Genomic DNA, 16,086 nt, shown 5'->3' on the forward strand with positions numbered 1-16,086 from the left:
TCAGGTGCACGTGTGTGTGTCTGGATGAGAGTGTGGGCGCTTGAGTGGTGCAGCTGGGACTAATCTGGTAATTAGTGTTTTGTATTCAGGAGGAGAGGAGCAGACGAACACTCCTCCTCTAAGCGGTCACACTGCATCCAGGATGTGGTTGATATATACTCTGCAGAGCGCCCCGAGCTGTGTCAATGCACACTGTGTGTGCATCGACGTAGGGAGAACAGTGGAATGAACAACAGCTGAGAACCACCAGCTTATGAACTTACATGAAATGAGAACTGTGAACAAAGGACTTGAGTTAAAGAAAAACTGTTGTTCAGGAGTGGAAAGCACAGATGTTGTGTGTGTGGTTGTGTGTGTGGTTGTGTGTGTGTGTGTGTGTGTGCTCGGCAGATGATCCCACAAAAAGGACAGAAAGTCTACAGTGAAGTACCACTTTCATTATCTGTTGTCATTCTGCCATGTCATGTAAGGTCAAAGCTCATGAACCTGGGATCAGATGAGGCGAGAGTTCTTAAGGAACTGGATGAGGACTTGGTAGACAAACTTGTACTGTGAGATGGTCTGCACCATCAGCATCCTCTGCTGCCTCAGCTCCGCCAACATGGTGGGAACTTCCATTGGCTGAAGTGGAGGGAAGAGCAAGGTTACATGTGTGCATGTTGGCTAGATTAGAAAAAGAGTGAAGAAATTAAATCAAAAATGGATTATACCTGGATTTACCTGATTTCCCTACTTGGAGGAGAAAGTGTTTATAATGTGTTGAAACTGTGGTGCATTTTTTTAAACAACTCTGTTTTCATTGACATTTACTCATCCATATAAATTCATAAAGACAACTTCCCAATTTACAAAATAAAAGTCCTGTGTTTATGTTTTCCATAAAATTCATGATTCTTGTGGTAGATATATCCTGTTAAAGCTATGACCATAAGAGTGATTTTGTCTTGACTTGACCTTAACTACAATCAAATTCTTAAACCTGACACCTTGACTGTAGCTCTCAAAGCCTCCTATCCACTCACCTCATTGTGCTCCAGGCAGCTGATCATGAGCTCAGTGAGGATGACCACTCCGGTACGACCCACACCTGCACTACAGTGCACCACCACAGGAGGATTGAGGCTCTTTGAAGTGTCCAGCATGGAGTTAGTGTGTCTTCTTACAGACTGGATCTCCTCTAAGTAGGCTGCGGGAGACAAAAATAAGATGTAGGCCATTATGTTAATAGATGACGTTAAGTTTTAACCTTTGGACAGGCTACTTCCAGTCTTTATATTGGGCAGAGTTAACTGTCTGCTTACCTGTCTACACATCTCATTTACAGACATGAGATTATATCAGTTGTCTTGTCTAAGTCTCAATAGGAATTCAAACAGGCATATACCACAAATTGTCTTTAAATATTAATTAAAGTCAGTTGTTTCCATCACTTCCTATCATATAATGACACAATGCCACTCACCGAGGAATCCCCCAACATATTCAGGGCAGCCCTGCTCAGGCCAGTCAGTGTACTGCAGGTGCCAGACCGTCCTCTCCTGCCCAGACAGAAGGTGTTTGACCTTTAACCCCGTGGTGGCGTAGCAGCCTGAGTCAGTGCGGAATTTCGTGGTCACCTTGAACTTGCCGTGAGTGGCTGAGTTGTGTTTGGAGCCCAGTTTGGGCCAGTAGCGGTGACTCTTGGACCTGCCACCCTCCTGGATGGAAGAGAGGATTGAAAGGATGAGGATTGATTGATGGAGGGAATAACAGAGAAGAGGATGAGGTAAATAAATTAGCACAATAATCTGTGACATAAAAATAAATACATAGGAAAAAACATTTTCATGACGATCCTCCTACTTTTCACACACAGACAGATGGCAGCTGTTGGTAGCTGAAAAATATTCACATCTATGTGTGTCGTGTGTGCAGGTGTGCGTACCTCCTCGGCAGTAACCATGGCGATGACGTTTACCCCCTGCTCCCAGACCATCTGCCAGAAGTCGGCACAGGTGTTAGCTAGTGGGCCCTGGGTGGCAATGTAGTGCCACTCCTCTCCTCTGATCATCACCTGGGAAAACACACACACACACAAAATCAATTACTGGACATGGAGATTTTAATGACTGCACTGCAAACAGTCTGTAAACAAAATCACTCACTACTAAGCACAATCTGTGCAATACAAATTAAAAGCCAAAAAATTAAAGAATTATTTACAAATGACAATAATGTTATTCACCACCGGGGGGCAGTATAAACACCTCTTTTCGTTCTTTTCTCATCCATAAAAATATCAACAGCTCTTCTCTAGCTTTCTTTTGATTTCCCTCATTAATAATAACAACAAGGTGTCACATAGCACTGAATCACTTTCCATCTTCAATACAGTCCAAACACAGATAATTCATAGCACTATTACATAATGAGAATGTCACCGCTCATTCCTCAGGCCACCTCGTGACAGTAAACACAGTATTAAGAGATGGATGAGGAATAAACAAAGGCTTTTGTTCTGTGGCAGCTACTTTAAATGACTGGGGGAGTAAGAGGGTTATACTGTGATAGGCAGAAATTCAGTGTGGCGATCACACTTGCACACCCGACATGGCATACACAGAAAATGTAAACTCATGCATACACACAAGCTAAGTGTGCACAAACTGTTTGCAACTAAGCATGCAAAGCAAGAGAGAGCTAGGGGAGTATGAGCAGCTCAGGTTGACTTAAGAGGGTTTGGAGTTTGGACCACATTCTTTGGGAATTCCATGAGCTCCGTGAGCTTAACAGCCCAAACAGCCTTCAATAGCTGCCTTTCAGCCTTTTCCCTTCGAGCCAATCCCTGCTTAGAAATGACCACAACAAAGACTAGCAGAAAGCTGAATGCATCAGGTTTATGCCCCTTTTGAAATTATGTTGTATGGTCTGGGTGTTGCAAAGCACGTTGAAACTGTAACTGTCATTAAAAGTTTTGTGAAAGATTTAATCACAAATTGTGGCTTTTTTTTTCCAGTGGTAATATTTGACTCTATATCAGTTCACACTGAAAACTGAAAGATCAAGATGCTATGTTCACATAGTAAAGATCATGAGCCATGTAATGTTTTATGATGTGTGCTCTCTATATAATTAGAAAACAAATAGTTGCCATCCAATGAACACGTTTTCAAATAGTTATTCAAATAAACTGAAAGTCTCCTTTCTTAAGCAAAAACATAAATAAATAAAAAACATTTAAAACCCATAGTCAAAGTTGAAAACAGTTCTGTTTTTCTTTGCTCTTTCCACAAGGCCCTCTCATCTTTCATAAACACAGACAAAGCATGATTTATATGAAAAGCAGGATAACAGAAAGGTAAACATGCTAATCACCCCAGAATCCACTTTTATAATTTTTGACATTTTACTCCAGACCCCATGAGCACACCTTGATATGCGAGGCATTAATGTAACCCGTGTTATTCTCCTTGTTGGGTACAAGCTCAACCCGATTCTCTTCATAGGGAACAACGTCACGGAAACGGTTGCGCTCTGTGTTTTCTGGTAAAGTTGCAGTGGTGAGAACACAGTTTGCCCTCTTCTTGAACACCTGCTCATACTCAGTGAAGACCTGCTCCTCTTCCAGCTTCAACTCCAAGGTCTTACACTGAAGAGATGGAGAGAAAAGGAAAGAGAGAGGAGCGGGTGTTAGTCAGTGAATACTAAGCAACACATCATTCAGGGGGTTTTCTTTCAGTCCCCTGAGGGCTTTTATTCGTTTACATTCCACCATATCCAAGAGACTATTCAGACCAGGAGAACCCAGAAATCTCATTATATTATTCCTTCCCATTTCTAATCATGTCATTGCTCAGAGCTGAATGCTAACTTCAGTATAAAAGAACTCAAAGCATGTAAAATGCATCAACACAGCTGTAAAGAAGCGGAATATGCAGTGGTGGTATTCATCCTGGTGGGGGTTCGTGTTTATTAAGCTGGTCATGTTTGAGAGAGCAGCATCTCTGTCTCACTCTCCCTCTCTCGGGTCACATTCTTAACATACCAGCGAGCCCAGAGGCGATAAGCACCACCATGCCACGCGTTCCACAGCCCACTTAGGACTTGCCCCCGTTAGCTTAGCAACAGTCGGGACAAAGGCTGGGTTTCACACCTCCGCTCTCGAAAGGGAGCGAAGGCACAGTACTTGGAAAATGGAATTCATTAAATTAATCTGATTACCAGAGACGGTTTTGGAATTTTATCATACCAACCATCAGCCAAACTGTCTTGTCAACAACTGTGAGGGTTGTTGGTTACAGGGTCCTCCACTGAGCTTGATCTTCCAATCATTACAAAAAAATCTATAGAAGCAGAATTTGGGCTTGGAAACATTTTGAAGTGTTGATGGTGTGATTATATATTCAGTGTAAATTTCTTTAAATAATTTTGGAGTAATTGTGATTTAAAAAAAAAGAAGCTTTAAAAGTCAGTTTTTTACTTGGAGTGTGTCAAAAAGATAAGAACTCACATGAATAAACCAATTATGATTCATAACATAAAAACATTTAAAGCCTTTTTTTTTTTTTTATTACTCTACCTGAAAAATATAGATACTAGATTCATTATAGACAGAAATTAAATCTTACAGACTCAGAGCCCTTGGTTCTTGGTTAGCTCTAAGGCACGAGTAGGCGTCTTACCCGTTCGTCTGTATTAGCTTTGGCGCCTTCCTCTGCAGGACTCTCGGGGACAGACATTCGGGCCACATAGAGGCCGTTGAGTGCAGCCATCATCAGCGGTCTCTTCATGGAGTCCACAGACATCTTCTGTCTTTCTAACGTCTTCAAGAGAGAGGAAAAGCCAGATGTCATGGTTACAGGTACTGGCAGCGTTGAAAGACTGGCTGACCTGTTGTGGCCTGAGTACAGTATGCGCACACACGTGTGTGATTGACGTGGGCGGGGACAATCCACCGTACATGTGCCTGTGCGTACATGTGTTTGTGTTCTGTAGGAAGGGCAAACCCTGCTGTACCAGTCTTGCATTCTGTCCAAAGATGGGAATTATACAATCCCTAATACGAGTAGACTTGTACCTTCTCATCTACTTGTTTCTTCTTCCTCACATATTTTTCATGCTTTCAACCCTTTGTGTATTCCCACTTAGCTCCTCGATCCCCTTTGTCTTTACAGAACACACATTCCCTCTGTCACCCCGGCTCTTTTTCTCTCAACCAGACTTTGACCCACATTGCACGGCCCCTCCTTCTTCCAAGGATTACCTCTCCTAATCTCTGATGCTATTAAACCTCCAAGACAGCTCCACCCTTCCCCTCTAGACCTCCTTGCTTCCCTGGGTGGACGGTCAAAACAACAGCTTGGTGGTCACCAGGGGCACCCCTCCATGTACAATGAACCAGCTGCGTTGAATAAGAGTTGGAGTTTAAGACCGAACTTTAGGAGCTGAAATCAGACTATACACAGTCGGGCACACCGGGTATATCTTCAACCAAGTGAGACGATTATATGATTTACCTTATACGTGTTGCTACGTCAGACGCTTGGGCCTTAATAAAAAGCCGACCTACACAAGAACACCCAACCCAAAGAATAATCTGAGGGATTTATAAGGGTTTTAGCAGCCTGGGGAGAGTCAGAGCCTAGTGCTACCCTCTCAGGTGCTGAACCCTGGATTAATGCTAATCAGGAGTAATGAAGCTAGCAAGCAAACAACAGACTGTAATATGTGAAACTGTGCCAGTATGGTGGGATCTTTTAATTTGTGAGGAAATAGAAATAAGAAGTCATATTAGGGATTGTACACACACACGTATAATATATATATATATACATATATATATATAGTCTAAGACGACACCTTGGAATTCTGTTCACAGACAGCCTCCTATTTACTACTGTTGTACTAAAATACAGAGAATCCCCAGATTTTAAAGCTGGAGGAACCAAATGTTTTCTGATCATAAATGGTGAATGACTGTAAAATATGGCAGAATTTAAACTTACCCTTTGAGCAATTTCCCTTTCCACTATGCTGTCTTCCAAAGAAAACATCTCTGACACTGGCCTCTCTTTGACTGGCTCCTTCCTCACCCTCTCCTTGACACTGGTCAGATCTGGTTCTGAAATAGATGGACCTAAAACGGCACCATTCACCCCACCCTGGTCCCCTCGGGTCAGTGTCCCACCTGCACCTGTGCCAGCACCGCCCCCAGGCCCACCACCACCCTGACTCTGCCCAGCTTTGAGTGCTCGGCCTTGGGCTTGGTTTGGGTCCAGTGGCCCCTGGTTGCCCTGTGGTCCTTGAGTGTGGTTGTGGTGGTGGTGAGTGTGGTTGTGGGGGCGAATCTGAGCAGTGCTAGAAGGCCTAGGAGGGCCAGGGTACTCTGGAGGGGGTTTGTTGGGCAGCTTGGCCAGAGCAGCCTGGAGCTGAGCGCTGATGCTGATGTCCTCGTTCAGACCCGGGATTTGAACATCCAGCTCAGGCCTCTCCTCTTCCTCCTCCTCTTCTTCACTGTCACTACTGTGTATGAGCATGGTAGCATTTGAGAGAGTCTTTTGATGCTGGTAGGCTACTGCTGCAGGCGGCGTTACAGACGCCTCTGGTGTTTTCTGGGTAGTGAGTTGCATCTGCAAGTCCTTCGGCTGTTGAGGAGGAGGTTGAGGCTGCGGCTGAGGCTGAGAATTTTGGGTCTGTGGAGGAGGAATGGCCTGAGGCTGAGGTGGCATTACATGTTCTCTGAGAGTATTCCTCCGATGCAAGGGAGCATTCATGCCCTTCATCACCATGCCCTCCATCCCTCCTCCTCCTCCTCCTCCTCCTCTCATGCTGCTGATCACCTCCATGCTGTGCCGCTTTCCCAGAGTGGAGCGGTGCTTTGCAGCTGCAGTTAACGGTTCACTAACCTCCTGCAGGGACTGATGCACCACGGCCGAGCTGTCTGGCTGGAAAGTCTTGACTGACAGCTGCACCATGCGGGTAACCAACTCCGGACTGCTGCCCCCAATGCAACGGTGACGGTGGCTGGCCAGGTCCGGCGTGCTGTTGGCCGGGCGGAATGAACTGGAAGGGTACGGTGGGGGAGGGCGTGACATGTGGTTTCTCAGCATATTAGCTGTAGCTGCATAGGTTCCAGCACTGGTCCCCTGTTGTTTGGTATTTGCCAACTCAGGTGTGCTGACAGTGTGAGAGATGGAGCTCCCTACACCTCCTCCGCTGCCGCTGCCGCTGCCTCCACCACCATTGACACAGGGTGAATGACAGGGACCCTGGCTGTTGGCTGGTCCTCCCTGATGAGGGCCATGGGATACTGGCTTACTATAGCTAATCTGCAAGGTGGACAGAGACAAAAAACAGTGTGAAATGTAGAAGCATGAAGCTAAAGGCAACAGTATAATTTAATTAGACAATCCATCTCTGACCTGTGGTGTGTAAGGTCCAGGGTTGGGCCCCAGGCCATGATAAGGGCCCCTCTCCCTCATTTCTGGCTGACTGTACACCAGAGCTTCAGGCTGGCGGTAAGCACAGGCATTACTGATGTTCAGACTGCGCAGCGATTGGCTGTGGAGGTCATGATGAGCAGGGAGCATTCGCCGTTTTTGCCGCATGACAGCGTCGTACTCAGGTGTGGGCCGATAGGACGGAGCAATGATGGTACTGTGGCGGTGGCTGGGGATATAGTCAGAGCGCATGAGCTCGCTGCCCGGGATGCTGAGGTTGGAGGACATAGGTGAGGGTGGGACAAAAGTCTGGGAATGATTGAGGGAGCTCAGGCTGGGGCTGCTGTACATGCTTCCATTGGGCACGGTACCATTACGGAAAGGAAAATCCACGGGGCAGCGATCCAGACTGGTCTCTGACTTGCAGTAGGGGTCGTCATGGAATATGCTGTCTAAAGAGCAAAACAGGAGGAAAAATTAATAAAAGTGTTTTTAACAAAATGATTTTTAATAAGAAGCTTTTCAAGTGTTTATATGCAAACTCTATTTAATAAAACTAAAATGTGATCATCATGGGTTCCTGGTCACACAGCATTACTGCTACCTGGGATAAAACAATAAAAATTTACTCCCAGTAGTGAACTGGATCACAAAAGAAATGGAATATTTTTGGGATATTTTTCTTCCCACTGAGGAGACAGTGGTATGAGTGTTGTTCCTTTTGCTAGAACAAACAGAATATTCTCTCGTATGAATCAATGTCAGTCCCACAAACAGGCAGACATTCAGTACACAATCTGTGTCCACACAAATGAGTGTGATGCCTGAGGTCACACTGCTGAATGATCTCACACCCACGCATAGTAGCACACCCAGACTGTTTTTCCCCTCGCTCCGTTTTACTGTGAGTGAAGCTCTCCGGATTATAAGGCAGCGTGAGTGTGTGAACAACTCAATGAAAGAGTGAAGCACAAATGAGGTCACTGCTCTGCACCCCAAACGTTGGGCTCTAATTGGCTGGGAGATACTTAAAATACAAATGAGCTGTGAGTCACACGCCTGATGGGAAAGACACAATTAGCTCCATTCAAATGCTTCAGTTATTACGAGGGAGGCAAAAACGTTAAATCACACCGTGGTCAAAGCTTAAAAGGCTGAAACACACTCTAAATATGCTTGTGCTTTCTTTGTGTGTGTGTCTGTGTTTTTCACTAACCTTGAGAGCTCTGGGTGTCTTGATAATGCTCTCCATACTGGGAATGCAGTGACTGGAAGTTGCAGGACTGGGGCCGCGGCTGAATGAAGAAACACGAGTGACGCAACACAGGTAAGAATATGCAATGAAATCCATTAAGTTAGACGCCACCATGACCTGCACATACTGAGAGAGCATCTAAATAAACCTTAAAATGTTGCAGACTTTCCCAATTAATGAAATTTTCAATAAATTTCATTTTCTTTGGATTACAAGGTAAAAGCTTTTGTCTTATACATCTACACAACAGGTGACTGACTAGTTCAGACTTACTCTAGGGCCAGAGAGTTGACAAGTGCCACTGCCTGCGGTTCTCCAGACAGACATATGAGCACTCGAGTGGACTGACTGAACAGCTATTGTGCCACATTTAGCCTAGCCATTGTCTGGCCAGCAGGGAGGGAGACGCACAAATCACTGCTTTCATTGTCGCACCGGAAATCAGACCAAGCAACACCCTTGCAAACTTTCCAACAAACACCCACCACATCACCATTGCACGTTAAACCCAAGGCACTATGGCGCAATTAAGAGCTGTCCTGAGTGGGAGAGCAGGGTCAAATCTCTAACCGCAGCCATTTCTGTCTTCCCTCCCAAATTCTCCCTCTGTGTTCCAGTCTCTGGAGTGATTTATACAGGCCAGACGAAATAATAAACAAGACTGTGTCAAACCTCTGTGCAATAACCAGTGATATCAAAATCATATCAAAAGACAGTACCAGAGAGGGGCGATGGGTCCAGGTGGCTCTCCTCCTGATGGGTGCAGGTGAGTGAGTGGGCCTAAAATAAAATAGGGTGACAACAAAGAAGATGATCCACAAAATAAAAGTGCTGTACACTCTGTATCGACAGCCCTACAATTTGTTTCAAGATTACATTTTTTTACATAACCTTCAAAAGGTCTGTGGACTCATTTCGAAATGAAATGAGGGATAATACTTGATTTAAAATGTTCTATCGGCCTTCACCCCCCGTGTCCTCGAGACTCACTCTGCACAGATCTTGTTCTGTTTGTAGAACTTGTGTCTGGCTGTGAAAAGGCGGGCGATGTACTTGGCCATTTCCATATCCTCCTGCAGATACACAGAAAGGGAAAACACTGAAATCATCAGGGACAGCAGTAGTATTAATAAGAAAATTACGACTCTGTGCATGGATATTTGGGAATGCGTTTGTGCATTTAATTGTTGCACTTCCCACTGGAAAACTCGTACGAAGCATGCGTGTGTGTGCGTGTGTGTGTGCTTGTACTGAGACCACCTGAAGACACAACACTCACCGTGTGGAAAATGATGGTGTCGTCTCTGCTTGTTATCTCCACTGTGATGGCCGACTTGTTGTGTGCTATGGTGCCAATGTCCTTCCACCTGTCACACACGGAAACACACCCACACAAGAATTTTCCCACACTAAATTCTTTTATATATTTGTATTAGCTCCACTGCGTAGGCCACAAAAACAGATAAATTCAGAGGGAGGACTTACTTGTGGAGCATAATGGATCTGCCATTTCTGTGTTTGACAAACACCCCAATGAAGGAGACACCTATAAAAATATCATTGGTGTAGTTGTCCTGTAAAAGACAAATATCATAAAGACAAAGTGTCCTCAAAATCAAAGACACTGAATATTTTGCAGAGGTGTGTGTCTGCGTAGGAGGCTGTGGTGATATATATTCTATCAACCTTAGCAGCAAAGCTTTCTTGGCCAAAACTGTCCAGCTTCTCCACCTCCTCGATGTACAGCGATTCTGCATCAGCGGCCTGCATTCCACTAGAAAACACACACAAATTACCAGGAATGTTATCGTGCGTGAATCTTTTTCACATGTTCAAACATGATGTAAAGCTGACAGTACCAGTGGCTCTTATGCTCCTCAGCGACCTTCTGGGTCCACTCTTCCAGCACCTCATCCCTGTTGGGCCAGTTCTAAAAAAAAAAAAAGAGTAGAGAACTGAACTTTAAGCAGTGAATAAGAAATGAAGAAACAAAAGAAAGGATAGAAAAATCAATAGTTGACAGAGGATTAATGATAGAAAGATGGTTGAATTAAACCGTGAACTGTTGAGTCTCAATGTGAAAGATAACCCTAATGCCAGAAAACACTTGAGTTCTGCAGCTCAGCTTTAATTAGTGGGCTAGCAATGAAGATCATGACATGGGCAGTGTAAAGTAGTACTTCATTAATCCACTAGAGCTTTATCTCTGCCAATATGCTCACTCAGGCTCTTAGGTATTCTTTCCCTGTTTTCAATCAGGTATGCAGAAGGTGGAGACACACAGGTGACACAGGAATGTGTGCCTTGAGGCAGCGCACACGCACACGCACACACACAAATCATATTTGAACAGTGAAGGCTTAACAACTTACCACGGGGAAGAGCACGTACTGCCTGAGGAAGTCCTGAGAGATGAACTGAGTGAAGTCTCCAAAGTCAGCTACACACACAAACACACGTATATATTTAGATTAGATATGACATCCATGTGCACAAATATAACATCTCTAGTGTCCTTTCACATTCATTCGTATTTCAAGATATTAAAAACAAACCAAAAAAACCCTATAGAATATTGATCTTAAATCTTGTGATTAAACTGTAGGTTTTTGTTGGCATTTATCATCTACATACTGTAATTCATAAGACATTCTTCTCATTCCTGAGAAAATGTGTGTGCCCGTTTGATATTAAGACTGTTGACGACTGTCTTTTAAAATAGTATAGCTATATATGTGTATATATATATATATATATATAGTAACTACATTACTCATCACCTCCAAAAACATGCCCAGTCCCTTTCAGATAGGGCCTATAAGTGCATCCTAAGTACTGCTCTGCTGTTTGAACAAAAGGAAGCGTAGTGGAGGATCGCTGCCTGCAGACAGATAAGTGTCTTCCTGGTGCTGCTAAGGCTAACCTTGACACTAGCGATAAGCAAACTGTCAGTTTACATTCCCCACTGAGACACAGACAGCACCCGGGAACAGGACAGGGAAGATGGAGTGAGGCTCTGTGTGTGTGTGTGTGTTAAGACTGATACCATAAGAACTCAAGTGGATTGTGCTTGCCCTGTGGTATGCAGCCATATTAGGTAGTGGAGTCAAGATGACCTGAGAAAGTGTGAGTTTGTGCTCAGTCTTTCTCTCTTATACTGTCTTGTCTCCCTCTGGTAGATTATTCACATGAGATGTTTGCTCATGCATGTGTATGTGTGTGTGTTTACATGCGTTACCTTGCACTGCTAGGCCAGCTAGTCTGATCCCCTGCTCTACCGTACAGTGGAGACGTCCATCCAACACCTCCTTCTTCACCTGCAGGTAGTACTGATACCTGGAAAGATGGCAGGAAAAAAGACATTAATAATACAAAACATTATTCAGACAAGACGCTGCGGCGTGTGACACTGCTGATGTTTTATACAGAGGTTCAAGTTCCTTCGAGGATAAATCATAAAGACATTTCTCTGATATTTCCACTACCGCCACCATCAAGTGGACATTTTTGTTTTTGAATGTGTTGACAACCCCTTGATGGATTGACAGGATATTTGGTACATAAAACCAAATGCATAGATAAATCGTGATATATTAGCTGTACTTTGTGTTTAGTGCCAAGTAGGAAATGTTACCATACTAACACAGGTATTTTGCAGGTAGCCTGTATGTGGGCACTTAGCTCAAAGTGCTAGAAACTCATGTTAAAGCCTTGTTTTTGCACATCAGACTGCATGCCACAGCTAAAATAAAAAAAAAATCCAACTAAGTGGGTGGCAGCATAGACGCTCTTATTAGCTTTCAGAAATTCACCATCATTTGGTTGGTGGTTAATGTTATTTTTCCAACTAGCCGCTCTGTCTCTGAACACTACTTATGTATCGAGCTGGAAAACATGATGGGTCTCACTTCAACACATTTCTCCAAAGAAAGTCAGAAGAGCTCTCCTCAGAGCGTTGCATATTATCACTTGGAGGATTGCAAACGTCTACCGAGACACCACAAAGACGTATTCCGCTGCCTCTGGTCTGTGCAGCAGAAAGTATGCGTCAAGACAGCTTTGGCAACAGCGCTGGTTGGTTAAAACAATGCCAGAAAAGCCTGTTGCAGAATCTAAGTGAGGAATGAGTGAATCACTTTTATTTGAAATACCAGTGACTCATTTTTAACTTGAGAGGAATGCCAAATGTATACCAGTAGGGGCTAAACAAAATGATTTTAGGAGCCTGTAAAACAGAAGGCATGTTAAATGGAGCTGAATCTAACCAGGACAATCTTAAGCAGGGCCAACAGCAGCTGGACAAGGGTGTTATGATGTGACACTTGAATGTGAGGCAGGCCAGGACTCTGCGTTGTGGTTTTGGGAAGTGGTGGTTTTACCAAGTGCAAGCTGATACGATGACACTGCTCACAATGTTGAGCCCACTTGCAGCCTCCAAAAAATGTGATAAAAGTCCCAAAACCAACAGGCTGAAACCCACTGCGCTCCTTCAGCTTTCTCCACTTTTAGCCTTGGTCCAACTGGATGTTTGCCTTGTGAAGAATGGGGTGGCCACACAGGAGCAAAGAGAGAACTGTCGCGGTGACCGGGCCCAGCTGCATAAAAACTCGCACAACGTTTCCTGTTTGTTGCCATGGTGACCACAGGCTGAGCCTTTCCAATGTGGGCTGTGAGACACCTTTTATGAAATCCACATGCACATTAATACACACACGGTCGGAAACAGTCCTGAGTGGAGGCTGTCCGTGCCAGAGTACACAAATGTCTATGTAGAAACCACTGAGCTCTGCATGAGGAGTCATTCACACATCGGCCTCTCACAAAAAGTTTTGAGTTAACTTTTTCTTTGCTCTTCTTCTCTTATTTGTGTAACATGTTCTCACCCATCCAGCTCCCTTTGTATTTTTTATTTAACATCATACAATAGTTTGAGACTTTCCCATCATTCTTTCTCCTCTCACATCTTTCGTATTTCATATGCTCTTTCCCATTGTGTCCCCCTCTCCCCCACTTCTTCTTTTTCTTTTCTTTTTTGAGCTTCACTCAGCGTACTCCCGGGCCTATAATCGGACCCCGCCCTCTTCCCTCACCCTGTCATTACACCCGTTGGCTAAGCTGCCATTCCGTTCCCGTGGCAACCCTCTAATTAGCCAACCCCAACCACCGCGGCTGCAGCGGGAGGCGGGGCCCGATGCGGTCTGGAGGGGAGGAGCCTCACGGGACAAAAAACCCTTCAAATGATTGTGGACTTTGTTTTTAGAAATTCTGCATGTTTTCCCAGAGTTCTCTGCATGGGGTCTAGGGAAATATTGAGGTTGACAGTGGTTGGTTGTCCTTCTGAGGTTCAATGGTAACAACATGATGGTGTTTATACATATGTGAGACCAGCGGTGGAGCAGCGGATGGTAAACTGTGGAAATAACTATGAACAACTGAAAGAGTGACATACTGAGAAGGCAGTGAAAAGAAATTCCTCATGCACCTCATGGGAGAGCCCAGATTACCCAGAACAGCCACAAAACATTTTATAGAAATATAGTGGATGCCAACATGTTTTAACCCTTAAACTTCTGTGTCCTTCAGTAAAATGAAATAATTTTTTCACACATTGTTTGATTTAAATATCTAAAGTTGAACACTCTTGTGAACCCTCATACTTATTTTGCAAACCAGCCTGGTAGAGGCATTTTAGGAGGGTCAAGACAAGACACAACACAATTCTTTATATACACTCTATAGTGCAATTTGATTTCAAATCATTATCAAAAGAAATTATCATTGAGAAAAAAAAAAACACCTGTACATACATTACATTTTTTTCTTTCTTCAAAATAAATTAGTCCATGTATTTCCTTTTTTGTGTCGGCTAATTGAATGTTTGTCTTGTTCAATTAGAATTTGACTTAAGAGTTTTATTTAGATTGTTACACCCACATGTAAGTAGCTGAATTTAGCTCAGTGTATGTATTTATGTAAAGTTGTATGAGCCAAAAAAAAAAAAAAAACTGACAGTCATCTGGAGAGTGTTTTATATGACATTATCTTAGCCACATATATGTGGAACATATGCTGCATTTTGAAGGATCCAATTACAGAAAGATATACATCCAGTGGGAGAGAAACCACTCATTTGAAGTTCATGCAGTATTTTCAAAATAAAGCCAAGGCTGTCCTCAAATATGTTGATATTTTGCAGACAGCAGGAAAACCTTACTTTACAAATCCCATTGTTCAAACCCCAATGACTGTATTTTAAATTCTGGAGGAGGTTCCAAACCTTCCAAAAGTACCAAATATGTTATCATATTGTCTGAAGCATGATGATGTAGAATATATACGATGTCAGAAAGAGTGAAGAGATTTTTTCTAACAAACTGAAATAAAAGTATAAATAGATGAGAAAGGGCTGGAAAATTAATTCTAAAATCAGCTCATTAAGATTACAGAGAATAAGACAGACAATATGATAGGCAGACATCATATAAAATCATTAGTACATTTTTTTTTTTTTTACTTTTCATTATGTTCCTCCCACACATACTAAAGGCCATGTCCGCAAACATACATGGATACAAAGACGTCTTTTTAGCAGCACCTGTCAGACTGACGTGCCCATGCTGTAACAGCAGGTGAACATACACACACAGGCATAAGTTAGAGCTTTCCATACTAGGAATTACTTGTGACTTCCACCATGGCAGAGTGCTCTGCTGGCACCCGAGGCAGCCACACAGGCACAAAGAGCCCTTTATATGCCCACGCATGTTCAAGCCTCGCTCAAGACATGCTGCCAGATGTCCAAGTGGCCTGGACAACAGGCTGTGAGCATATGCGCATGCATGAATGTGTACGTGTGTACATATGCTTCAACCCCTCCTCCACCCCTGCAGTGATATGACCCTGACCACCCCCTCAGCCCTGTGATGGGTCCAGACGGCTTGTGTGGGAGGCTGGAGGATTTCACTTTGAAATGTGTTGAATCAGCGAAGGGTACAACAGAGTACAGCTGTGTGTGTGTGTGTGTGTGTGTGTGTGTGTGTGTGTGTTAGTGATAACTAGTTGAACAAAGCAAGGATTTCAAGGCTATTGGTGCTGCTGGCCTTAGGGGCTGCTGAGGCCAGCTGGTCTTGCTCCAGTCAACAGCTCTCTGTTTAGGTTCCTCACTTTCCCTCTCTCTCTGAGCCACCCCCCACCCTTCATATCAGGGAGACAGAAGGAACAGAGGTCAGCCACACTCACGGTGCACCTCAACTTCTGCAAGGTGTGTGGGTGGTGATGATACAGGGAAGGAATATTCTGTACAACAGTGGTAGTCTGGGATTAGTACAAGAAGCAGTTTAGTGCTCAACCACTATGCAGTCAACTCCACATGATACATACAGACAGATAAGTGGCTATTCTGCCTCTATATCA

General features: G+C 43.9%; 1 protein-coding gene across 2 annotated transcripts in view; it reads right to left on the reverse strand.

Annotated features, from left to right (window-relative positions):
* Positions 1-470: 470 nt before the first annotated feature.
* LOC113136933 (protein tyrosine phosphatase non-receptor type 14) overlaps positions 471-16,086 on the reverse strand; it is a 30,427-nt gene continuing 14,811 nt past the window's right edge. For both annotated transcript variants that reach the window (XM_026318104.2, XM_026318105.2), the window contains exons 4-20: positions 11,912-12,009; positions 11,046-11,113; positions 10,533-10,603; positions 10,360-10,447; positions 10,159-10,247; positions 9,953-10,040; positions 9,664-9,746; positions 9,393-9,453; positions 8,635-8,713; positions 7,401-7,870; positions 5,985-7,307; positions 4,662-4,802; positions 3,410-3,628; positions 1,925-2,053; positions 1,463-1,697; positions 1,023-1,186; positions 471-621 (exon numbers count right to left, since the gene is read on the reverse strand). In XM_026318104.2, the coding sequence (XP_026173889.1) occupies positions 493-621; positions 1,023-1,186; positions 1,463-1,697; positions 1,925-2,053; positions 3,410-3,628; positions 4,662-4,802; positions 5,985-7,307; positions 7,401-7,870; positions 8,635-8,713; positions 9,393-9,453; positions 9,664-9,746; positions 9,953-10,040; positions 10,159-10,247; positions 10,360-10,447; positions 10,533-10,603; positions 11,046-11,113; positions 11,912-12,009 (3,535 nt within the window). In that variant the 3' untranslated portion in view covers positions 471-492. The remainder of the gene's footprint in view (positions 622-1,022; positions 1,187-1,462; positions 1,698-1,924; positions 2,054-3,409; positions 3,629-4,661; positions 4,803-5,984; positions 7,308-7,400; positions 7,871-8,634; positions 8,714-9,392; positions 9,454-9,663; positions 9,747-9,952; positions 10,041-10,158; positions 10,248-10,359; positions 10,448-10,532; positions 10,604-11,045; positions 11,114-11,911; positions 12,010-16,086) is intronic.

Source organism: Mastacembelus armatus, chromosome 24 (assembly GCF_900324485.2).
Source record: "Mastacembelus armatus chromosome 24, fMasArm1.2, whole genome shotgun sequence".
NCBI classification, from domain to species: Eukaryota; Metazoa; Chordata; class Actinopteri; order Synbranchiformes; family Mastacembelidae; genus Mastacembelus; species Mastacembelus armatus.